The sequence below is a fragment of the Poecilia mexicana genome, unplaced genomic scaffold (assembly GCF_051168715.1).
Source record: "Poecilia mexicana isolate PSO_F unplaced genomic scaffold, ASM5116871v1 scaffold_10, whole genome shotgun sequence".
Lineage (NCBI taxonomy): Eukaryota > Metazoa > Chordata > Actinopteri > Cyprinodontiformes > Poeciliidae > Poecilia > Poecilia mexicana.
In genome coordinates, this window is record NW_028263379.1 from 11,835,462 (window position 1) to 11,860,939 (window position 25,478).

At 39.0% G+C, this 25,478-nt stretch overlaps 2 protein-coding genes across 2 annotated transcripts; one reads left to right on the forward strand and one right to left on the reverse strand.

The window, feature by feature from the left end:
* The first annotated feature begins 349 nt into the window (after positions 1-349).
* Positions 350-10,349, forward strand: nox1 (NADPH oxidase 1). The gene is made up of 13 exons (XM_015006052.2): positions 350-480; positions 610-705; positions 1,234-1,344; positions 2,648-2,732; positions 3,443-3,603; positions 4,297-4,490; positions 4,579-4,708; positions 4,793-4,885; positions 5,848-6,089; positions 7,125-7,287; positions 8,385-8,531; positions 8,613-8,737; positions 9,636-10,349. Exons 1-13 carry the CDS (start codon positions 436-438, stop codon positions 9,760-9,762), a joined length of 1,719 nt encoding a protein of 572 aa, XP_014861538.2. The 5' UTR covers positions 350-435; the 3' UTR covers positions 9,763-10,349.
* A 148-nt stretch (positions 10,350-10,497) lies between these two features.
* cstf2 (cleavage stimulation factor, 3' pre-RNA, subunit 2) lies at positions 10,498-24,280 on the reverse strand. The gene is made up of 12 exons (XM_015006056.2): positions 24,142-24,280; positions 23,859-23,937; positions 22,524-22,693; positions 22,300-22,436; positions 21,948-22,067; positions 21,352-21,471; positions 20,482-20,596; positions 14,484-14,583; positions 13,639-13,940; positions 12,911-13,035; positions 11,209-11,292; positions 10,498-11,134 (listed from the first exon to the last, which is right to left on the reverse strand). The coding sequence occupies exons 1-12, from the start codon at positions 24,236-24,238 to the stop codon at positions 11,009-11,011; spliced, it is 1,575 nt and encodes a 524-aa protein (XP_014861542.2). The 5' UTR covers positions 24,239-24,280; the 3' UTR covers positions 10,498-11,008.
* Between the last annotated feature and the right edge of the window lie 1,198 nt (positions 24,281-25,478).

A 25,478-nucleotide genomic window follows, 5' to 3' on the forward strand; every position in this document is an offset into this window, starting at 1 on the left:
CTAAACTTTCCATGGCTGGAAAGTTTACATTCCAGCTTCTTTAGAAGCTTCTCAGTTTTAACTGAATGACTTAATCTTTCTTATGTTTCATCATATTAAGACGCATAACAATAAAAGTTACTCAGGTTGCGTCACCGCAGCAGAGTGAGGTTTCCTGCATGGAGTCAATGTCTGTTTCCTCATTCATCCGTCAGTCCAGTAAAGGTTAATCCAGCCTAACGCTGCAGTCAGACAGGAATGTGATTCTTCTAGTTTCCTCGGAACTTCCTGAACAGCGTAATTTCACCTGCTGCTGCTGCGGAGGAGGAGGAGGGGGGGGGATTTGCTTTCCTGTGCATCTGGGAGTGATGGAGGGAGGAGTCCATGCAGGTGGGAGCTATAAAGCCAGCGGGCTGAGGATGAGCACCTACAGAGAGCCGAGAAGCAGCCTTCATCATGGGGAACTGGTTTGTCAACAATTGGTTTTCAGCCATCATAATAGTGAGTCCTTATCCAACCTTTTAGCGGAGTTTTACGCACTGATTTTGCACGTAATTCTGACTGACAAGTGCAGTTTGTATCCTTTCTGAAAGAGATCAGTTTTCTAATGAACACTTTTTGTTTTTGCAGTCGGTCTGGATGGGCCTGAATATCTTCCTCTTTGTCTGGTTTTACTTCGTGTATGAGCACGGAGAAGAGTTTTACTACACCCGTCATTTGCTGGGGGTGAGTAGTGGATACGACCGAAACCGTGATGCTTTTCAGAGAAACTCCTCGCATACTTCGGATTTTTGAAACCTGATCCAAAGAAGCAGAATCAGGGGGAAATTACCTGAGATTTGGAGGCATGATTAAAAAGAGCAAGAGGTGTACAAACTTTTTGTAACAAGTCAGAAGGATTCGCAGGACTAGAACATTTTATCTTTTACTTTTCAGAAATAAACTTATGTACGGCCATTGTAGATGGAATACATTTCCGAAAAAAAAATTTAGATTAATGTAAAAAAAATTGACATTTGTTTTTTAAACTTTTGAAACTTATTTAAAAAAACATTTTAAATAAAACAAGTCAATTCATTGTAACAAAAACAGGATTTAGATCTCTCTTTGAAAACACTTCCTGTATTTCGCCAATTTTAATGAATTAATGAATGCTCAAACTGTCTGTGAATCTGAATTTGGTGTTTTCATCATCAATAATCAACATTAAACAGAGTAATAATTTGAGGTAATGTGTATTTGTCCCTCCTGCAGTCTGCCTTGTCCTGGGCCAGAGCTCCTGCAGCCGTCCTGAACTTTAACTGCATGCTGATCCTGCTGCCAGTGTGCAGGAACCTGCTGTCTCTGCTCCGAGGATCCTTCGTGGTAGGACGACGTTTACAAGCCTAATTTCACACCACAAGCCATATTTACTGACAAAGACTCTAGTAGATTAAATCTGGTGAATATCTCAGCTTTCTCCTTTGAAAATGTAATAAAAGTTGATAATGTGCAGAAAAAAATTAAAACTTCAAAAGTAAAAATTTAAAGGTTCAGATAAATAAGGTGGAGAAAGGCCATTAAGAGCTTTAAAATTATAACATTATTTTGAAAATGTAGGAAGTGGGATTTAAAAATATTTGAAAGCTGGATTTGACAACAAAGGCAATTTGTTTTATTAAAATTCAACTTCTGATCAACCAGCTTTCTGACTGTTTTATTTAACCTAAAACCTGATATCTGTGGTGACAAATAGACCTGTTGCAATAATCAATAACTCAATTAATCACATGATAAAACAAACTCAATAATTTTCATTTGCATGATTTATTGTTTTTCTCTCTTTTCCATTTCTACCAAAAACTGAATAATAAAAATCTTCAGTCTGCTGCTTAGCCCTTTGTTGAAGGACAATTTTGTTTACAGATACTTTATAATTCATTTTAATTGTTGTTTGTTTATTTATTTTCGATATTATAATGTCTTTAAGTTCCAGGGTTAAATATTCATTAGACTTTAAAGTTTATTAATCTTTGAGAATGTGTTCTTGCATTATACTACTTGAAAATGGTCTCAAAATAACAACATTATAACAACAGTGGGGCGCTTTTGTGCGCAATTTATTTCTATGAAGGGATTATTTGTGTTGAAACACAGCGGATGCGCGCGCAACTCAACTGCAGAAAGAGCCGGGCGGCCGTTAAACGCTCACTGGTTACCATGGTTACCCGCATTCATCTGTCTGTTTTAGCTAACAAGTCGTCAGTCAGCGTACTACAACCGTTTAACACAGCGTGATACAATTAGATACTCTACCAAATTAGCCACATCAGTTAATGAGAGGCGTGTTAACGACCCGTAAACATAAAATGCAGATGAATCGATAAATGACGAGAGAAAATGGCCCAAACGTTGGATATTATTAGCTAGCAATATTGTTCACGAAGAGCTCTCTGAGATATGCGTTCTCCACATTAAGTAGACAAAGTAGGCCACTTCAACACAGCTCCACGCATAGTACTAACAAAGGGAGTATTGATAAGGTTTAAATGGGGCAGTAAACTGTAAAACCACTCCTTACAGTGGCATTAAGAGGCCGATGTTGGGCAACTTTGTGGTTTTGTGGAGAGTAATGAAATTAAACCTAACATGTTTCTAACCCTGGCTTCCGTCCATGTAACTCTTTCAGCGCTGCAGCAGAACAATGAGGAAACAACTGGACAAAAACTTGACTTTCCACAAGCTGGTGGCTTACATGATCGCCTTGATGACAGGTGAACTCATGCACCCATTTCTAAACTAATCCAACAACTCTGACAGCATTTTTAAATTTATTTTTCTCTTTGACAATAAGTTTGACATTTTAAATCTGTTCTAACAATACAATTCCTTTATGTGTTTATGTTGGAGCAATTATGCTTCAAGATGCTTATCTGTCTGATTTTCCCTTGTAAGCATATGAGGAAATAGAAGTGGAAACAATGGTTCTTTGTGGTTGTTTTTAAAACAACATGTTTCCTGATAATTGTCATTTTTGCTCAGAGGTTAGCTGTATGCTAACTAAATTTTGAACCTAAACTTGACGAAGTTGCTATAAAAAGTTGCTTGTTTTTCTATTTTCGGATTTCAGACAAAAGAGAAAGAATACATTTTTTAAAAACAGTTAAAATAAAGTTAGAGAAAACGCAGATAGCCTAATGACAAAGTAAAATCCTTGGACCAGTAATAACGTCTTAATTTCTGGATAATTCATTTACAATTTCACAATATTACAGATAAAAAAGGCTTAAAATCCTGTAGAGATTTGTTGGCCCTTGTCAGAAGGACATGATATTTTAAATACCTCTGGGTTTTTTGTTGATTCAAACATGTTTAACCTGCAGTTTCTCAGCGTTAGGATCCTTCCTGAGTGCAGGTGGTTCTGCAGACAGCAGAACCAGAGCCAGAAATGAAGCGGTGACCTCTCTCCTGTTTGCTCTCACAGCTGTTCATATGATCGCCCACTTACTGAATGTGGAGTGGCTGAACAACAGCAGACAGGGAGTTTACGACAACCTCAGCACCGCTCTGTCCAACCTGGAGGAAGACACAGACGATTCAGACCACAGAACCACCTACCTAAACCCGATCCGCAAAAATGACATCGTAAGTCCTGCACTGAAGCCCGCCATGTTTACGTTTCCGATGCAAATAAATAAAATTCTGCCACATTTCCCCATAAATTAAATAAAATCTGTACTGATGCATTCAATGTGGCGTTCAGGATCGAAGAAAAATCACTTTTCCCACAGGAAACACCAACTTAAATGAAACAAATTAAATAATATTTTTGATTATGTACCACAACAAATAGACCAGATTCTGCCATCACAAAGGAGAATATCTTCGTTTTTTTCATATCTCAGAAATTTTCTAGAAAAAACATCTACATTTCTGAGTTTGAAAATTTGTTCCAAAATTTCAGAAATTTTTAAATAGATCTCAGAAATTTTCTTGAAATGACATAGACATTTCTGAGTTTCAAAGGTTAAAAATATGAAACTCAGAAATTTCCATTCTTCTTTTTTTTAATTTCTGAGAATTTCTTCTAGAAAAATTTCAGCTTTCCAAAATCAGATGTTTTCTATTTTTTTTAGTAATATCCTTGTTTCTTTTATAGAAAATTTCTGAGTTTTGTGACAAAAATTTACTCCATTACTTTCTTAACCCTAATCCTAATATTCTGTCATACATAATAAACTGTACTTTTGCTTTCAATTCAGCAAAAAGCATCAGGTTGGTGAAATATTCTCAAATAGGATTAAAGATGTTGCCTCTTGTTCTCTCGCTCTGCCTCAGGATCCGCAGCAAATCCCCACCTACTTCGTCTTCACGTCCATCGCCGGCCTCACCGGCGTCATCATCACTCTGGCGCTCATCCTCATCATCACGTCCTCCATGGAGGTCATCAGGCGCAACTACTTCGAGGTCTTCTGGTACACACACCACCTCTTCATCATCTTCTTCGCCGGTCTCGTCATTCATGGAATCGGGTAGGAGAGCATTTGTTCGCTCTGACGTTCTTCTTGTCCTGCAGCGTTGTTGTTTGTCTCGTCATTTACCCGCCCGTCTCATCTTCAGGTACATCGTCAGGAGGCAGGATGAAGAGTCGTATGAAGAACACAACCCCTTGTTTTGTCAGAACCGCACAGAGGATTGGGGGAAGATTCCTGAATGTCCCATCCCTCAGTTTGAAGGAGGGCCGGCTCAGGTTTGTGTTATCTCTCTTCAGTTTCTCCGTCTGTTTCTCCTCCCAGTATGAAGAACGTCATCGTTTCTTCCTTTTTCTCTGTAGACCTGGCGGTACGTGATCGGCCCAATGGTTATTTATCTATGCGAGCGTTTGCTGCGCTTCATTCGCTACATGCAGAATGTCCAGTACAGAAAGGTAAAACATCAGTTTAATTATTATTTTTATGTGTTTTATTGCTGCTGATTGATGCGAGAGCAGGGCCGGCCAAAGCCTTTTTGGGGCCCTGAGCAGTTTTTCATTTGTGTCCTCCCCTACCAACATGTCACCACCAGATGCTTCATCTTTCCTACATTTATTAGCATAATTTGTGATTAGCTTACATCATACCAGTGTTATTGTTGCAATTGATTTTGACCTTCCAGGAGTAAAAAAACAACAAAAATTTTTTGGGGGGATTTTGAAATGCATAATGGTTTTTAAGTATGCATATGATTTTAACTATTTGAAAGTATCATTAAACACTACATTTACAGTAAACAAGGCGACAAGTTAATATCTTATCTTTCCCCAACAGTGGCCACAGTCAACAGCAGGAAAATATTAATATTAAAATATTAACCTACACTGCAAAAACACAAAATGTTACTAAGATTAAACTGACTTGCATAATATTGATTAAAAAGTACTTGTTCTATGGACAGATTATTTTACAAATAACATGAGGAAAATATTTTTGCTTTAAGTGAAATAATCTGCCATAGAACTGGTACTTTTTAAAATCAATGTTAATGAATTATTGGCTTAAAATAAGCTCATGTTTCTTGCTGAAAAGTTACTTGTAAATTTTCTTTTGTCTTATTTCATGTGTACTAAAAATATTTGCACTAGAAACTAGGCAAATATTCTTGGTAAGATTTTGTGTTTTTACAGTGTGTTATTTGTGTAACAACTATAAAAATAAAACAGAAATAGTTAATCGATGTGTAATAGCATGTAGTTTGCATTATTCAATGTTATTTTAAATATATTTTATCACACTAGCTTAGCGTAGTGCTGCTCTTGGGCCCCCCCTACTGGTGTGGAGGCCCTAAGCAGCTACTTAGCTCCCATATTCCTTGGGCCGGCTCTGACTGAGAGGTTTTGTTGTTTTTTTGCAGATTGTGATGCGGCCGTCCAAAGTGCTGGAGCTGCAGCTGGTGAAGAAGGGCTTCAAAATGGACGTGGGCCAGTACGTCTTCCTCAACTGCCCGGCCATCTCGCAGCTGGAGTGGCACCCGTTCACCATGACCTCTGCCCCTGAGGAGGACTTCTTCAGCGTCCACATCCGCTCGGCCGGCGACTGGACGGACAAACTCATCGATATCATGCAGAAGCTGCCGGAGGGAGCGCAGGGGCCCAAGTAGGTGTTCGCATTACGAACAGTCAGGTTTTCCAGCAAATTTTTATCTTGTTTTGGTTGCTAGTAGTTTAAGCTGCAGAAACATTGAAAGTGAATAATGATGGGATTTTTACTCCAATCCGATATGAGGCATGTTTGATTTTATTTTCCCACCAAACATTTATTAGTTTCCCTCTTAACTGCCTAAGGCGTCAGTAAACATGTTACCTAAAAACAAATTAGAAAAATAAAATAAATATGTACATTAGGTTGTTTTTTTTATTACACTTTTAGAAGCTTTTATGAAACATAAAAATACGGCAGAATATTAGGGTAAAACTAATTAGTCTTATATAATTATGAGGATAAAGTTCGAATATTACGTGACTAAAGTCAAAAGTAATAATAAAGGTGTAATAACACGACAATAGTCATACAACAATAAAGTCAAAATTTTTGAAGATAAAGTTGAAATAATAACTCATAATATTACAAGAAGTCATTTACAAGACGGCAATAAAGTGGTAAAAATACAACAGTCATTATAATTCGAGAATAAAGTCGTAATATTAGGAGAATAAAGTTACAATAATACGATAACTCTTAGCAGCTTTTAGGAAACATGGCGGTATGATGGAGTATTACAGTAAGTCTTTTTTAATTACGACAATAAAGTCCAAATAACAAAAAACGTCACAGTATATTGAGAATAAAGTCATAATCCGACCTTAAAGTTTTATAATGCTAATAAAATTGTACAAGAATAAAATCAAAATAAGAATGTCAGATTATGAGGAAAATCATATTACTGGAAAAAATTCATAATAATACAAGAATAAACAGGACTTTCTGACCTGCCTGCTGTTAACGTTCAACTGCTGAGATTGAAGTTTGAACAAATGATTGTTCTTGCTTTCATTTCGACGCATCAGAGTAAAGAGGGCTGAATATGCAACATTTATCCTTCTCTGCTTTGTGTTGGTGTTTTTCCTGAAATCCAACACAAACTCACTGTAAGTTGTGACGTTTATTTGTCGACCTGCTGTCCATCTTCAGGATGGGCGTGGACGGGCCTTTCGGGACGGCCAGCGAGGACGTCTTCGACTACGAGGTCAGCATGCTGGTCGGCGCCGGCATCGGCGTCACTCCTTTCGCCTCCATCCTCAAGTCCATCTGGTACAAGTTCAAAGACAACGACCCCAATCTGAAAACCAGAAAGGTGAGCCTGCTCACGTTTCGTCACGGTGACAAACTCGAGGCCCGGGGGCCGAATCCGGCCCGCTGCAGCCTTCAATGTGGCCCTTCAAGATAAAAGCTCTGAGCTTACATATTATTTTATCAATCAAATCAAATTATATTAATCAGTCTAGTTTTGTGCAAAAATTCACGCAAAATCAAAAGATCCTCACACTGCTTCATGCTAATGCATAATAATGGTCAAAAACATAAAGTTCAAGTGATGCTAACTCCCACCTGCAGGTGGCAGTATTTCCTACTTTTATTATTATCTGTAATCGATATGGGGAGTCACAAAGCAAAATCACACTTACTGTCTGTTTTAAGTGCAAACATTTCTTGCTAATATCTCTAAAGTAGCTCCACAAAATCTGTGATTTTGGTTGCAAAAATAAAAAAATCTCAAAAACAATCGTAAAATCCTGGATGGACTGATGAATGCGAGAAGATGTTAGACATTATTTAATTTAAAGCTGCAGCCACCATGTTGTGAAATTATGGAATGAAACAGATAAATGTGAATAAGTCAAGCTCTCTGCCTTCTCCCAGAAACAACCAATCAGAGCCAGGAGGCGGGTCTTAGCCCTGTCAATCAGCGCTGAGACCCACAGAGTCTGTTGTGAATGCTAAGGCTAGCTAGCACAGCCGCCAATAATAGCGGATAAACGGTTTTCCTGTAACAGTAAGTAGTTTCTCCACCAGTAGCACGTTTAGCATCGTGTTCATGAGGTTGATTAACAGCGCTCCTCCTGGCTCTGATTGGTTGATTTTGGCATTTCTTAAAATGGCAGTAGTAGCTCAGGGATTAGGTGGAGGAGATTGATTTTCTTTTTACATTATCTGTCTCACAGCATGATGACAGTTTTAACAAATATGTAAAAAAAAAACATCTTTAATAAAAGTGACATAATGCAGCTTTAGAGACGAATTTAAAACAGATATTTCTTTATTTTAACAGTTTGTTAATGGGCTTTACCAACTTATCCAGGCACAATCTTTAACAACATAATAATTATACTCCTATGTAAGAGGGAGCGGTACCATGGTTCTGACACACCTTGCTGTGTTTACTGGTCTCAGATCTATTTCTACTGGTTGTGCCGGGAAACCCACGCCTTCGAGTGGTTCGCCGACCTCCTGAAGGCGCAGGAGAAGGAGATGGAGGAGAGAGGCATGGGGGATTTCCTCACCTACAAGCTGTTTCTGACCGGATGGGACCAGAGCCATGTACGAGTCCAAAGTCCAGATTAGCCGTCACCGTTTCCTCATGAACGCCGCCGTAAACCTTTTTCCTTTTACTGCCATCAGGTGAATTACGTCATGGTGAACGTGGATCAGGAAACGGATGTGGTCACCGGGCTCAAGCAGAAGACTCACTACGGCCGACCCAACTGGGACAAGGAGTTCGAACAAGTCCGCAAAGAGAACCCAACGTAAGGCAGGCGTTTTATTTCATGTCCTCTTTTTGGAAAAACAAACATTTTTATTGCTGAGCGCATTAGGGCCGTTTTAGATGAGGAAAATAGGGATGAATTTCTGCCAAAACATTCAGAAATGCTGAGATTTATCCCAGAAATGCTCTAGAAAAACTCAAAAAATTTCTGCGCTTGAAAGATTAAAAATGAGCTCTGAGACAAACTAACTTTTTAAGATTAAATCTCAGGAATTTTCTCCAAAAAATAAGAACATTTGAGTTTCAAAATTCAAAAATCTGCTTGTTTTTTTTGGAGAAAATTTAATCATAAAACGTCTGTTTCAAGTTTTTTATAGAAAATTTCCAAGATTACTCTTAAAATTTCAGATTTTTCTCCAATTTGTTTTTTGACTTGTGGCACTCAGGAATCTTACGGATTTTTCTAGAAAATTTCTGAAATTAATCTTAAGATTTGAGTTTTTTTCTTGCAAATTCTCAACTTTTGGAAATCAAAGATTTTCAAACTCTTTCTAGAGAATTTCTGAAATTAATCTAAAAAAAAATCTGCTTTTCCTGCCAAATTCTGCAGTTCAATTTTCTTGTTTTATCAGGAACATTTCTGAGGTTTTCTGGCAGAAATTTACTCTTTTTAATGTGTTGTCATAAGCTTAACATTGGACTTCAGTCCAAAAATAACAAGGAATAAATTACTTTTGAGTATGAAAAATAACACTACAAAGTAATTTAGGGGACCTGCAGGATAAAATGTGATCGATTTTTCTCATGTTAAGATGAGCCATGAAATTATGACCTGAACCTGTTCTGCTGGTGAATTTTATTGGTTGCTGAAGCTGTTTAGGACTGAAATTAACAGATTTGCAGACGTTTAGTTTTGGTTTTGTTTTGGTTGTCTGCAGGTCCGTGGTGGGAACGTTCCTGTGCGGACCCGAGGCGCTCGGAAAAGTTCTGGAGAAGAAATGCGGGAAATACTCGGACGTGGATCCTCGCAAAACCAAATTTTACTTCAACAAGGAGAACTTCTGAGCCAAGAACAAAACGATTGTTGTTGAGCAGGTGTGACTGAGGGCTGGTTCTGGTTGGGGAGGAGATTCACAGATCGCTAGTGACCGTAAAGACTCACAGCTGGCTGCAGAACCGGCCGGGTGGGTTTGACTTTTAAATCCACTGGAAAGAAAGGAGCTGCTTAGGCCTCAAGCTCAGGATTTGTCATCATGAGTCATGAAGTCAGCTGCAATAAAAGTTTCATTGTTACCATGAAGTGTGAAGCTAAACAAAAATGATGTGCATTTTTAAAAAAACGCAGCTGGTTGTGCTAATTTGGGATAATAATGTGCTGATTTTAATGTTGAACTGAACTATGTAGATCCAAACACAAATGTAGAAAATGTTTAAATCTTTGCAGCTTTTCCTTTTTTAAAAATTACATTTTCTGCTGACTGCTGAAGCTTTGTACATTTTGCCTTTTTAAAGCTGTAAATATGAAAATAAAGTTTACATATCTGTTACAGAAAACAAAGTGTTTCAAATACATGATGTACATCCTTGTCGCCTCTTACTGGTTGAGGAAAGTGGTTTACTGGAACAATAAAAGTTTTCCAGCGTTTCCTGAATGGCTTCCTACTTCTTCCCGACTAGAAACAAAAGCAGGTAAACAAGGAACCAGGTAGCAAACTAAAGCCGTGGCAGACAGTGGTATGTCTTCCTGTAAGAGTTTATTCTTTGTTATTTAAAGTATCTTGGATTAAAAATAAGGAGGCATTTTGTGACTTCTTTAGTTTTATTGACAAAACAGTTTTGAGATTTTACAACAGTTTGGTTTAAAGGGAAAAAAAAAAAAACGTGTCCATTCTGAAGTAATTCGGATCAAAGCTACTCTTCATACAAAAAGAGGAAACAAAGCTATGATCTCCTACACTGCAAAAACACAATATTACCAAGTACTGTTATCTAGTTTCTAGAGCTGTCTTGAAATAAGATCAAACTGACAAGTAACGTTTTACCAAGTAATTCCTTAATATTGATTAAAAGGTGGTGGGTCTACTGGCAGATTATTTACTCATGGGAAAAATGTGACATTCTCTCTTATTTCAAGACATTTTCACTAGAAGCTAGATAAAAATACTTGGTAATATTTTGTGTTTGTGCAGAGTGGCCAGTTTCAGGAAGAGACGGCGGCTCCTGCAGCAGGAACGAGTGAAAACATCGTTGAAATCAGAAAACTCCTTCCTGCTCCAGGCGGGAAGCCGAGGAGGAACTCCGCCTTGGAGAATCACGGAGCGCCAGAGGCGGTTTTCTGAATCTGCTCCTTGAGGATGAGGATGCTCTGCCGCTGCTCCGGCGGCAGCATGGCGATCTGCTCCGGGGTCAGCTGCAGGACCTGCATGATGAGGGCGGCCTGGAAGAGACAGGGCGGCATTAAGCGGGGCTGGCAGGAAACATCGGCGGCAGCGACGGCGTTGATGGACCCACCTTCTCCTGATCCTGAGTGGAGACCTGACTCTGGCCGGGACTGAAGCCTCCTCCTGAGGGCGCAACGCCAGAAATACCCGGACCCTGCAGGACAGCACAGCCTCAGCTCGGTTCACTCACTTCTTCTGCATTTTCCTTCACCTTATAGATCACGTGCATCAAACTCAAGGCCCGGGGGCCGAATCTGGCCCGCCGCAGCTTTTTATGTGGCCCTCTACACTCCAAATTACATCAATGAGTCCCTCCATTTTTTTCACAACTCCTCAAAATTCACATGAAATAAACAAATCCCCACATTTTTTCTGGTTTTATTACAAATTTTTATCAAAATTGGTCAAAAACGTTGGACTTAATTGACTGGATGCCAAGTTATAGTCGGTGATCAATTTGACTAGTAATAAAATGTCACACTTAACATCATACATTAGCACATACACAAAATTTTCTTACAAATATTTCTAATTTGGGTTCATAAAATCTGTGATTTTTTGTGGTTTCTGATTACAAAAACCACAAAAACAATGAGAAAATCCAGTCACAGCTGTTCATTAACATGTTAACAGTTTGATGGGTTTTATCAATACATTCTGGCAAACCAGCCCTTTAAGGATATCAAGATTTTTCATCTGGCCCAAAATAAAACTGAGTTTGACGCCGCTGGTACAGATGCTCACTGACGATGACCAGCATTGGTTTAGCTGTCAAATCTTAAATAAACGCCTGACATATAAACGAAACACAGAGCTTTGATACACAACGACAAGATGACAAGGTCAGGAAAAAGTTTTAATTAAGGAAAAAAATAACGAGTGAGAGGGAAGTAGTTCAGTCAGTGACGGTTTCTGATCTGAGCGATATGGGCAACTACCCTGGGCGGCATCTGTGGGGGGGGGGGGGGGGGGCAGCATGAGTGGCAGAAGAATTTGTTTGTAAAATGTGGATTGTTGTGGGTGATGAAGTCAGCTTTAGATGGGAAACAACATTCAGTTAGAAACTAACAAATGGGATTTTACAAAAACTAAAAGGTATTAAAAAGTCGAACCAATTAGGAATCACTCAAAGGCTTTTTGTTTCAACGGTCAAGTCAGAAATGCAAGAAATGTTTGAAAACTAAGAAAATAATACAACTAATTGTGATTTTTATTATTGTGCTAAAAATAAACGTATGTATGCAATATATTACTTATCAATACAGTATAAATTTGTAGGAAAAGGACGTACAAATTATTGTAGATTAAACTTAAATTAGGTTTCCTTAGGAGAAAAATTAACAAATTTATATTTTGATGGTCGACTATTTTCTATTTTCTTGTCTTGGAAAATTAATTTTTGTCTGTTTTTAATCAACAACAAATCCAAACTTGGATAATAATAATAATAAAAAAAATTGTGTACATATTTTTGTTTTCAAGCAAACTTCCTACTTACGATCCAAGTTTGGTTATTAAAAGGCAAATACTTTTATCATGTTGTGAAAGGATTTTAATTTATCATCAAACAAAAGCCTGTGCTGGTGGGTCAAATTTCTAAAACTTTCAAACTGTAGTTGGGGGCCACACAAAAACAACCCAGGGGCCGCAAATGGCCCCCATGCCACACTTTGGACATCCCAAAGTTGGAGGGTAAAACATGCAGAAAGTCTCAGCAGCTGAAAGATGCTTTCAACCAAACAGCAGACGGATTTAAGGCTCTGCCCAGTTACCGGTCTTGCAGGCGGAGGAACGTTTGGACCCATGGCGTGGGGGACCGGGCCCTGCATCCCGGGCACCATGGGAACCCTCTGACCCGCTACCGGCCCGCGAGCATCCATCGCCCTCGGGTCACGGCCTAAAGGAAACAGGTAACAAGCTTAGGAGAATATGATGCTGAAACTCAAATCTAAGACTTTTTAAGAGCCGTGTGAATGAAATTTAAGACCTGAAACAGAAACGCAAAAGAAAATCAATAATAAACAAATCGTTTCGGTTGGCAATGATGAAGATGAACATCGTCCAGCCAGCTGGCGATAAAGTTACACTTAGCCATGATGGAAGTCAAATATGCTAGTTTTACCCTTAGCAATAAAACAGCATATTAGCAGCTAGTTAGCGGTAGCTGTAGCCACCTCAAGTCGCAGAACACAGCAAAAAACTTTGCATAACAGTGAAGTCCCGCGAGAAAAAATGAAAACTACATAAAATATGAGATTAAATAATCCTGCCACAACAAAATTTAAGACCTGCGATGTTTAAGGTCAACTCATTTTTAAAATGAATTTAAGACATTTCAAGACTTTTTAAGGAACATGTAGCTCAGTCTACAGCTATAAACTCTGATTTGTTTTTATTTCGTTTTGTTAATTCTTTGCCAGCTGGAGTTGATCTTAGCTCTGTAACAAACATGAATCTGATAAATTTAATCTTCAACAACAGGTTTTTCTCCGACTCGTACCTCTGGGTTCCATTGGTGGTCCCCGCGGCTCCATCATCGGCGGCCCTCGCGGATCCACCATCATGGTCCGTGGCTCAGGCATCGGAGGGCCTCTCATTTCGGGTGGCCCGCCTCCCATCTGAGGTCCGCCTCCCATCTGAGGTCCGCCTCCCATCTGTGGCCCGCCTCCCATCTGTGGCCCGCCTCCCATCTGAGGTCCGCCTCCCATCTGAGGTCCGCCTCCCATCTGTGGCCCGCCTCCCATCTGAGGTATATGTACGGGCGGAGCCTGGTGGGGCGGCGGAGCGGCCATGTAGGCCCGGCTAAACACAAACAGTTCAACCAGATTTACATTTTTGGGTTTGATCACCGCGTTACAGATTTATGGCTTTAACAAGTGATCGGTGCACCGATCTTTAAAAAGCCCGACCTGCCGGTTACGATTCTGGCCAGTACCACAGCGCCCGCGGGACGCTTTCAGGTCGTTTACGGTTCACACAGGAGATCACATACAAGTCGTTTATATTTGGAAATCTCAACAACCACGAGACAAAAAGAAAAAAGTGTATGTTTACGTTCACAAAACTTGTGAACGTAGCCATACTTTAAACAGAATCTGAAGATCGTTTCTGAATCGAACCCTAAAAGTCGAATCTTTCGGCACCAAAAGATTCACATCTCTACTCCATTTTGCTTTCAACCAGCCAGACAAGCTGGACTGAGTCAGAAGAACCAGATGAACAGAACAAAAAGACGACTTCTCAATAGTTTACGATGGAATGGAGCAGAGAGGCGGCGTTATCCAGAACAGTAGAGTGGACAGTACTGCGGCGCTAATCCTGCTAACAGCTGCTGATGTTTCTTACTTGGGGTCGATGACCTCTCCGGTGACAGACAGCAGAGTTCCTCCTCTGGGATCATTGGGTCCATCGCCCAACAGGCCTCTGGGTGGGATACCGCCCGGCCCTACGTTAACAACAACAAAAACATCAATCAAAAGCCAAAACACACGTCATGGGTTTTCTTTGGCAGCGCTGAGTGGGCTGAATTTCCTGGCAGACACACACACCTATAAAAGGTGTTGGCTTTAATGTCAGAACCGAGCCGTTTTGGGTCACATTAAACCAGCGACAGGCAGAAAACCTGCAGGATTCTCCAGTCTAGAGCAAAACGTCCCACAGCGAGACGTCTGAACCGATTTCACTCTGACCAACTCAAACACACATAAATGTAACGAATGCCGTCCTATAAATAAAATGTAATCAGGCTGAGTGTTTTTGTTCGACAGCAGCCGGTAGTTTCCCCCTTTCACAGTGATTAATGTTTAAATGCTCCACCACGTCTGCAAGATCCTGGAAAATCTTAACTGTGCAGGAAAAGAAAAAGCTCTTTGTTTTGTTTTGGAACCATTGCTCTCAAAGAGAGAAGCATTTAGACGGAAACAAAAGACTAAAGAAGCTGCAGTGTAAACGTAACCTACTCAAGCATGAGTAGCCCTACGTAGATTTACTCAAAAAGTAAAAAGTGAAAAATAGTCATCCAAGAAATTACTCAAGAAAAAAAAAGTATTAGGTAAAAATCTACTCGTATACTGAGTAACAGATCAAAACGTCAGTCATTTAATATCTAAAAGATTACATCATCAAACGGACCAAAAATATACAGCTCAGTGGAAATTTGGGAATTTTAAGAACCAAAATGACAATAATTGAAATTAGTAACAAACATAACGAAATCAGGCAAAAGAAAATGTCTCCAAATCAGTTTCTTTGAATAAAAAACTGATGAAACTTTAACAAAAACTGCAGGTATGAGTCTGTGTCTGATGCATGTTAGGTTAAAATATGTTTGTATTTCATTCAGTAGGTAGAAAATACAGAAATTTTACTCAAGAGTAGAAACACTTCATAATAACAATCAAGTAAAAATAAACCGTAATAAAAATACTCGTAATTTTTTTTCTTTTTTTTTCCAAAAAAGTCACTAAGTAAATGTAACTAGTTACCACCCAACTCTGATCACATCATGTGCCAACCATCCCTATCACTTGATCATTAATAATAATAATAGCTATTATTATATTTATTTTGAATGTCCTTTTATTCTGCAACATCCCTGCTCTGGTTTTTCAAAATGATCCAATTTTTTATTAAAATGCTCAACAAAAGGAAAAGTTTTTCTTACAGACAAACAACAAAGTGAGTCTCAAAAACCACAAACATGGAAACTGATTGGCCTGGATCTGTCGACAAAGAGGCAGAAATTTAAAAAATAAAATTAAACATCATGCATAAGCTGGAGCAGGTCATGCTGATTAAACTCTTCAGTGAGGAAGTTGCAACTGAGAGGAGAAGCTGCAACTTTATAAGCTAAAAAAGGAGCAGGGAACTTCTAGAAACTTCTCCTTAAAACAGTTTCAGCAAATAACAGGAAGCTGAACAATTTCCAACAAAGCAGCTCGGTTTTATCCTTTAGAAGAGTCCAGTGGTACAGACAGGCTAATGTTTAGCTAGCAATGCTAACTGCACAAATATAAGGCAGTACAGACAGCTGGGCTGTCACCCTGCATTTATTTATAAATAATAATAGAATCATGTTTAACTGCAGAGCTGGCCTCCTTAACACACGGTTACCTGAGGATAGACAGAGAGAGAGAGAGAGACAAGAAAAAGAGAAAAAAGAGAAAGAGGCAAAGATAGAGATAGAGAGTGATAGACATACAGTGAGAGACAGATAGATGAGAGGCGTGAGCGGAAAAAATGGAGCAAGAGATCAAGTGAACGAGCGAGAAAGAGGTGAGAGAGAAATCAGCTCAGTTGACATCAGCAGGTCAGATTCTTTACAAAAAGTGGAAAAAGGAAATGAGCCAAAAAATCTCTGATTCCGACACAGAGGAGAATTTCATGACGAGAAAATCTCTTCAATTTCTTCACTAAATCACATTTGTCTGATTTTACAGAAAGAAAAACAAAAGACAGAAAGGACGAACACAAATATCACCCAGAGAAACAGCGAGTGTGAAAACCGCACATCAGCAGTTATCGAAGCTTCCTGATCGTCTTTCTTTAGACGTCGGCTGCTTTTCCACACATTTCTCTACCCGATCAGAGCAGCTCACTGTGCATTTTAAAAACAATAAGGAAATTTAATATAATGAGGACAAATTGATTCCATTTCTATTTGCACTAGAAACTAGACCAAAAATACTCTGTGTGTTTTTGCTGTGTGTCCATATATTTTAGCTACAAGTAGGTTTTCTCTCATTCATCTTTTCTGCAAACAGAAACTTTACATTGGAGACCCGATTGTAAATAGGCCTTTCTAAGCAATAAATCCATTAATCATATGATAATTTGAATGAGCTCAATAATTTCTGTTTGCATGATGTATTGTTTTTGTCTTTTCTCTATTCCTACCAAAACCTGGATGACAAACGTCTTCAGTCGGGCGTTTTGGTCTCAATTAGACCTTTTTTTGAAGGACAGACTTCATAATTCATTTTATTTGTCGTTTCTGGTGTTTTGTTTATTTATTTTGGATATTTAAAACGCCTTCCAGTTCCAGTGTTAAATGTTCGTTAGAATTCAAAGTTTATTGATCTCTGATCATTTATTGCAATGCTGGAAAACAACATTATCATTTATTACAATAACTTCTGGGACAATTTATCGCCCAGCAAAATTTGTTATCGCGACATAATATTGCTGTTGTAGACAAATATTTGATTATGATTGTGAAACTGATGCAAAAGCCCTTGAGTTTCTGACCCGGTATCATTTCATACCCAGCCTCTCCTTCATGACGCAGCATTTCTGCACCAGTTATCATCGCAGTCTCGCTCTCAGCTCATGAACAGGCCTGATAATCGCTCTCAGGGTGCAGAGTGAAACAGCGAAAGGCATTAGGAAGAAGCAGGCATGCAAGCAGAAATGGTGGAAATCAAACAGTGAAATCCACAGATTGCCCTGCATGCGGACAGCGTCTGCCCTGCGGAGTCTACTGAGCTGTCAGGGGGGCTGAGGGGTGACAGTGATACCTTGAGGCCGCTCGATAGCGGCGGGTCCGGCTGATCCTGTGGGGGAATTCTGTAGGTTTCCTGAGCCAGCATTAAAGTGAAAAGAACAGGAGACACAGGACTCAAGACAGCGAAGCGGCAATGAGGGGCTAATCACATCGTCGCATGCACACAGAAAGACACAGCGAGGCTTCGCTTCAAAATGAAAACGTGTCAAATGTGCAGAAAAGAAAGAATCAATTTTCATATCTGACATTTAGCGACATCACAAAGAGGAAACGAAACTGACCCAGCTGAGAACATTAGCAGGGGCTCTGGTGACACCTAGTGGTCGTAGTGAGTCATGACGGGTGCAAAAGTCAGCCTTAAAAGTATTCTAACTGGAGCTGCAACTAACCATTATTCTATTGACGATTAATTGACTAACCAGATTTTTTAAAAATTACACATTCTGCAGATTTTTCATTTAACAACTTAACCCTTTTCAGATAATATTAGAAAAACATTAAAAGATGCAAATAAATAATTAAATACATTTTATACATTAGAAAATAAAGCTAAAATGCAATAACGGCATTGTTTTAGTGAACATTTGATCATTTATAGCAAAAGATCTACAACTAAAAAATACTTCCAGCATCAAAATGTGAAAAGCTCAGTCCTTTGACTTGACATCAACGCAGTGCAGACTTGAACTGTGGTTTATTTTTTAAATTAAACAGTAATTTAATAGGAAAAATGTTTCCTTAAAGGACATTTTTGTTTTTATACATACAGAATTTAAGCAAAAATTATAAGACTAGAGGAGTTCTGGGTAGAACATCTTTACAGATGAAGATTTTTTTTTTTCTTTTATATTAAATCCAAGTGTTTTTATTTTGTATTGTTTTGGTTTAATTCCTGCTCTGAATATTGTTTTTCTTTCAGCTAAGGGCATGTTTCAGAGTATTTTTACTCCAGCTGATGAATAATCAATTACTAAATTAGTTGACGATTACTTCAAAAATTGATTAATCGTTATTAATCCAATCGTTTCAGCCTAATTCAGAAAAATGTACCATCAGAAAAAAGGAAACTTTTCGTTGTAGAATTAAATTCCCATTTAAAATCTTTGCAGATTCATATTTCAGGACTTCTCTGGAAGTTTGTTCCCTCCATCGGTTTTCCAGAAACAAAACGCTCCGTGGCTCTTTAAAATAAAAAAATCCTTCCCCGAGTCTTCTAGATAAAAAAATGTAAGGTTTTGGGCTGAACTCCAAGTACTGAGGAGAAATCGGTCACCTCCACAGTAAGGTCTCGATGTGGGGACAAATTTCCAAATCGAGGGAATTCAATCAAATCAGATTTAACCTTCCTGAGGTCACAGGATCATTTACCGCTTCTAAAAAAAAAAAGCGTTTTTTCATGTGGCGGAGTTCATCTCAGAGGGCTACAGTCTGTAACTTATTTATTTTTAATTTTTTTTTTTTACAAATCCAACCTTCAAAACTGGGTCTTAATCCCAACCATTTACTTATAGGTTTCTATGGCGATGCTTTGGAAACTTAAAAGAGCATGACTCTAGCTTTGCGTATACAGATAATTTAATGCAAAACGTCCCCAGATGATTTATTTCTGCCGTCTTCCAGGGCGTCCGGCGCTGCTGTCACCGCGCTCAGCACAGATCCACGCTGCATTTCAAATCAACTCCAAATGTGACGCCTGATCTTCATAACCCAGGAGGGATTTCAACGCTCGTCGCAGAAACTCAGAGAAGCCTCAGAAATCAGACATAACCTTTCCTGTTTGTGGTCAGTTAGAAACCAAACTACATTTATTGGATGAACAGCAGAATAATGAGACAGATGGTGATGATGTCACCACTTCCTAAGCTTCTGATAAGTTAAAAATAGACACACTTGTGGATGTACTTCAGTGCAACACCTGCTCTATGTACGACATCTACATCTAAAAATATTAAAACGTGGGCCTTCACAACTCAGATTTAACTTTGGGTGCAATTGTATGAAACCTGAAGGTTTGTCTGCAGGGAGACTCCTTGAAACAGACCTGAGGCAAAATCTCCAAACATCAACAGAGGAACTTCCAGATGAAGGAGAACCCCAAGCATAAGAAATTCATACAAACTTACAAATCTGAAGAGAGGGTAAAAAAATATCACTGTAAAATGTGCATTATTTTGGTATTTAGCAGTGGTGATCCTCACTGACCAAAAACAGGAAAAGAACCAATTTAATGTAGACAAATATCAAATACTTTCTTTAAAGCCTCAATACTTTCTGAATTTATGATAACTGAACTGCATTTGTGCAACACTTTGATGCTAAAATGTTACATTTTTAGATTTGTTAGTTCTAAAAAGGAAGCCTCGCACACTCTTATGGTGATTTGGGTGATCCATAGTTTGTTTGGCCTAAATCAGCTGTCAAGTTTGCTAACTTTTAACTGAACTTTTTTTTTCATGTGGTTCTCTTGGAGTTTTCTTTTCAAACAGAGAAAACTCCAGGCAAACCAGAACCGGTCACTAGAAACCAGAACGTCCGGTGTGTTTGCTGGTCAGATGTGTCGGGTCGGGGGAGCCAAATGTAAATACAGGAAGCAGATTCTGTTTTCTAACGCAGCAGAACATGGGAAGAATTTAATCTCATCACCAGCAGGTTTCTGGGTTTTATTAACATTCTGATCTGAGAAGTATAGAAAATACTTTTGAGATTATGTCTGGAAAGTTAAATTTTATGCTTCAAAAATGATGTTTATTAGCATATTTACTCAACCACATCCCACAATGCAATGCAATCCTTACTATGGGAAGCCACGAGTGAGTAGTATAAGAAACGAGTAGCGATTACCTGGAGGTCCGATTTGTCCGGGTCCTGGTACAGGGCCCGGTACAGGCATGTTGGGGACAACGCCCATGTTGGCGGGCTGCATCATCTGAGGGGCTCCATTCACATGCATGACCGGCTGATAATGAGACAAAGCTCAGATTAATATGGTGGGCGATGTGGAGTTAGGATTTTACTGCTGGATTTTGTTGTAGTGCTGTGAGAACAATAAAAATTACAATAAAAAAACTTTATTGCTTCTTTTTTAGGGAACTGTGTGGTTGTGAATGCATGGTGCAGCAATCATGGCAACAAACACACAGAAACATTCCCATTTGAAATATGCTTCTTCAGGGCAACAGAGTGCGACTTAAACTGCACATAGTAACTGCTTTTTATCACATTTTCAAATTTTCTTAAATACATGGATGCTCTTGTGGAACAAACTGGTGGAAAAAAACAGCAAAAATAATTTCTTATGAGATAATTTTCATGATAATGATGAATAATACAATAAATGCCCAGTCCTCAATGACCCTGTAACACGTTTGCCTGCTTTCAGTCTTTTAATTAATTTTCAACTTTCATTAAACACAACTGTAGAGTGTAGAGCGATTATATGTGATTTATTTAATCACCTGAGGACAAGCACAGTGGAAGCTTGTTTTATGTTTTTACTTTATGTGAATCCCAGAAATCTGAGCAGAGTCTCTAACTTCAGTCCTTCAGAGCAACTATCCTGCAACCTTTGGAAGCATCCTTTTTCTAACACACCTGAATCAAACGGCTGGATTTCCTCATTTAGCTCTGGCAACGAGCCATTTATTAGATTCAGGTGTGTTTGGGAAGGGGCGTGAGGATTGGAGCTGGAGAGAGGGTTGGCGTTCATCTTACCACAGGCTGTGGCTGAGACACCTGCACGTTGGGCTGAACCGGAGGATTGACAGGCGGTGCTCCTCCACCCTGACTGCTGGACACCAGCGGCTGAACAGCTGTTTGACGATGCAACATTTTCTGTACAAAAATGAAAAGCAGTTTCATCAAAATCTTAATGCCCAAATCTAATTCCAAATGTTGCCATGAAGAACAAGCTATTCATCTTTTTGTCTTCACGATAAACAGTAATATTGTTGTTTTGAGACAATTTTCAGGTATTATAATTGGAATGGCGTAATGATGCAAGAACACCCAAAGATCAATAAACTTTAAATTCTAATTTAACACTGGAAACATTTGAAATACCCAAAGTAAATAAACAAAACAACATAATCAACAAATAAATTTAATTATGAAGTCTATCTAAACAAAATTGTCCTTCAGAAAAAAAAGGGCCTAGTTGAGACCAAAGCACCAGACTGAAAACTTTCAGTTTTTGGTAGAAAGAGAGAAAAGAGAAAAACAACTAATCATGCAAATGGAAATTATTGAGCTCATCTTAATTTATCATGCGATTAATTGATTTATTGCTTATCGACAGGCCTAACTCTCACCAAGGCGATCTCCGGGTCAACGATCCGCATCACCACCTGCGCCTGCAGCAGAGCGTAGGCCAGCTGCGGGTTCTGCAGCAGCATGTTTCTTGCCTCCTGGGGGCTGTTTTGTACACACAGCTGGGGAGAGAAATCAAATTTCACAAATCAGACAAATAAAACATCACGTTAAAAAGTACACACTGCTTCAAAATGCACAACAGGAGGTAAACAAAGATGCAGGTTCCAAGTCAAACTTTCATACAATTACAGACTTACATCAGCAGAGTTCTCGCTACATTTAAGCTCAGGTTTATATGTATTAACTATTACATTTTGGACAGTCAGTCACAGATCCAGTAAACCAACTTACCTTCATCTGTTTCATCAACTCAAACATCTGCTCAGGTGGAAGACTCGCCACAGCTCTGCTGATGGACTCTGGAGCCTCCTCTGGCGACACACTGTCTCCAAAAGGAGACTCGATGATGGGGGCTCCGGTGCCGAGACCTGTGCGGAAAAGGAAGAATGGTTTCTTCACACAAAGACAGAAATTATAACCACATCTCCTTTGCTTTAACTAATGCAGTAACTTACTTTTGAGCTCTTCTTTATTTTTTTCACTAGCTGCATTGTCGACTCTGAGAGCCCGACCACTGAACTCTCTCCCGTTCAGGTTCCTCATGGCGCTGAGGGCCGTTTCCTGGTCCTGGTATTCACAGAAGCCATATCCCTTTGGCTTTCCTGTCTCTCTGTCATACACTAACCTGAGAAAAACAAGGGACATACACTCACAGTAACATACGATAGCATCTACACCACAAAAAGACGCAATGGGTGACACATATCAATAAACTAGGGTACCATAGGAAAGTTTTTTTTGTTTAAATAATTAAATTAAAAAACTAAACCTCATTTATATTTATTACATACAGCAGAGGTGTATATATCTGAATGTTCTTAAAGGGCCTGTAGTGCCAGATTGTACTGATAAAACCCATTAAATTGTAAAATTATCAATAAATAGCTATAGCATTCAATAAGTGGTTCTTAAAATTAAATAATATTGAACATCTTTTCACACTGACCAGTCCATCCAAAATTTTGTGGTTTTTCTGCAATTTTAATCACAGATTTTGTCGTGCTAATTTAGAAATGCTGAAGTTTGTATGGCAGCCTGCGCCGTTCCAGTTTCCTGGGATGGGCTTGGGTCGAACGATGCCACAACACCAAAGTCTTCGCAGACATGGTGCAAGATGAAGCGCGCCACCCACAGATGATCGCCCATGTCAATCTTTTTATTAATCACTGTATCTGTCACAGATATAACTTGACATCAAGTAAAGCTGAGGAAGCAGTCACTTAAGCCAAATGTGTTTGGAAAACCTTTGAGAAAAAATACGGGAATCTGTCGATTTTGTGTGAGTTTTGTGGATTTATAAAAAACTGGAGGGATTTATTGATGTAATTTGGAGTCTAGAAGGCCAAGCAGAAAGCTACGAGGGGCCAGATTTGGCCCCTGGGCCTTGAGTTTGACACGTGATATACAGAGTGATATGCTTCTTTTTCAGGATAGATTTATTCCAAGGAATGCAGGAGTTGTAACCCATATTCAGGTTTGACTCCACACCTGTTGAACCTCCCCCAGAAGTACTGAACAGCATATGCTTCACTACCATCTTAAGGATGCGGCTGTGCCTGTTTCTTGCATCCAACTTACTGCTAGGTCAACAATGTTCTCCAGGATTATGCATTATATGACATTTTTGTATGTAATATTCCAAATTTACGTTTTAATTTAATTGATTTACAGAAGTCAGCTGCCTTATCTGATATATTCTACTTTACTTAGAGGCACTTGTATTAAACAAAAACAATGGATGGAGACAATTATGTGCACTTTTATCCTTGTAATGTTTCTCCTTTACTTACCTGAAGCTTACAACAAGTCCGACTTCGGAGAATATGTCTTTCAACTGCTCTTCTGTGGCTTCATATGGAATGTTTCCAACTGAAATAAGAATTCAAAATGACAGAATATTGAATAAAAACAGAAAAGAAGCTCACACTTCAAATTACGAAGCTATTTGCTTATTAGCGTCGAGTTTTGTTCCTCCGCTACATGGCCATACGTGTAAGCTAGGACGTCTCCATTCATTAGCTGATTTATTTTACTGTTTCATGCTTTGACCGCTGCTATTAAAGCTGAACTCACCGAAAACCGATCGTAGTGACCTATCCACGGCTGGGTCTCTGTTCGCGGCGGCAGCTGCGGCCGCAGCGGCCACGGTAGCTGCAGCAACGTTCGCCATTTTGGGGACCACAATGAACGTAGCACCGGAGGATATCAGCAGGAGACAACATCCGGTTGTTAGAAGAGGCGCCGCGCTCAAACACCAGCAGCGCGACCTCTCTCGACCTCTTGAAAAATTTCACTAACCGATCCCCGAGAGTTTTAATTTATTCCGTTATTAACGTCGAACAACGCCGAAGACAACCGGTCGTCACTTTCCATTAGAACACAGATGGCGCTGTTGCTACGGTAACCGTTGCTGCCTTTTTTATTCCCCCAGCATAGAAACAGAGAGATGGACGGTTACAAAGTCACGTTTTCCTTCCTAAAAAGTCAACCAGGTGAACTGAACGATGGAGATGCAGCTGTTCCGCAACAAAGCAGAAGATTAGGTCAGTAAATGTTTTATTTTTAATACTTTTTATGTGCCCGTTAGCTAGTAAATAGCAGCCGTTAAAATATCAGGAAGGTGTTGCAGTTAGTTAACAGTTGACACCTGTGGAGGCTGATAAAAGAGAGACCGAGACATGTACATTAAATTTGTAGAAAAAACACATTAATTTCACATCAGTTTATCTATTCTTCTTGAAATACACTACAAAATATTTATACCGCTTTAACTTTTTAACATTCCAGCACATTATAACTACAATCTTGGATTTTATGGTTGTGAAGTGACAGAAGAGATACAAGGATACATTTTGTTTAGATTTTCTTTACAAATAAAAATATCAAAAGTGTGGTTTGTAGTTCTATTTGTATTTAACACAACTAAAAACACACTAATGCATAGACACAATGCAGTTTTTTAAATCAAAGCAACTACAAAATAAAATTGGTAATAGGATGATATGGGCTACAAAATAAAGTTCACGAACTCTTTCCAACCAATCTGATTGAGTTTGACAGATGAATGAATAAATGCATGCCACACTTTATAGTTTTATTTGTGAAAAATGTTTATACTTTTCTGACATCACATACAATCTCAATGAAGTACATTGAGGTTTAACATTGTAAAAAAAAAAAAAAAAAGGAGGGGTGGAGGTATGAATATTTTTGACAATATGAGTTTCTCGCACCTCCGGGGAGTTATTACAACATCACTTCTCTGATATGAGGTTTACAGGCATGTCTTACCATACATAGCATTCCCATCCTGCGGAGGTCTGGACTTTGACTGGGTCATTGCAATTTGTTGATTTATTTCAATTTATGGCTGTGTTTTGGACTATTGTTCTATTTCATGACCTAGTTTG

What these genes read in the sequence shown, in the direction of transcription:
- nox1 (XM_015006052.2), top strand. Translation starts at nt 436, where the DNA reads ATGGGGAACTGGTTTGTCAACAATTGGTTTTCAGCCATCATAATA. An exon ending in CCAATCTGAAAACCAGAAAG is followed by an intron (nt 7,288 to 8,384) that starts GTGAGCCTGCTC and finishes TACTGGTCTCAG; the next exon opens with ATCTATTTCTACTGGTTGTG. An exon ending in GTCCGCAAAGAGAACCCAAC is followed by an intron (nt 8,738 to 9,635) that starts GTAAGGCAGGCG and finishes GGTTGTCTGCAG; the next exon opens with GTCCGTGGTGGGAACGTTCC.
- cstf2 (XM_015006056.2), bottom strand. Translation starts at nt 24,238, where the DNA reads ATGGCGAACGTTGCTGCAGCTACCGTGGCCGCTGCGGCCGCAGCTGCC. An exon ending in TTGACCCGGAGATCGCCTTG is followed by an intron (nt 21,472 to 21,947) that starts GTGAGAGTTAGG and finishes ATTTTTGTACAG; the next exon opens with AAAATGTTGCATCGTCAAAC. An exon ending in ACCACCAATGGAACCCAGAG is followed by an intron (nt 13,036 to 13,638) that starts GTACGAGTCGGA and finishes TGTTTCCTTTAG; the next exon opens with GCCGTGACCCGAGGGCGATG.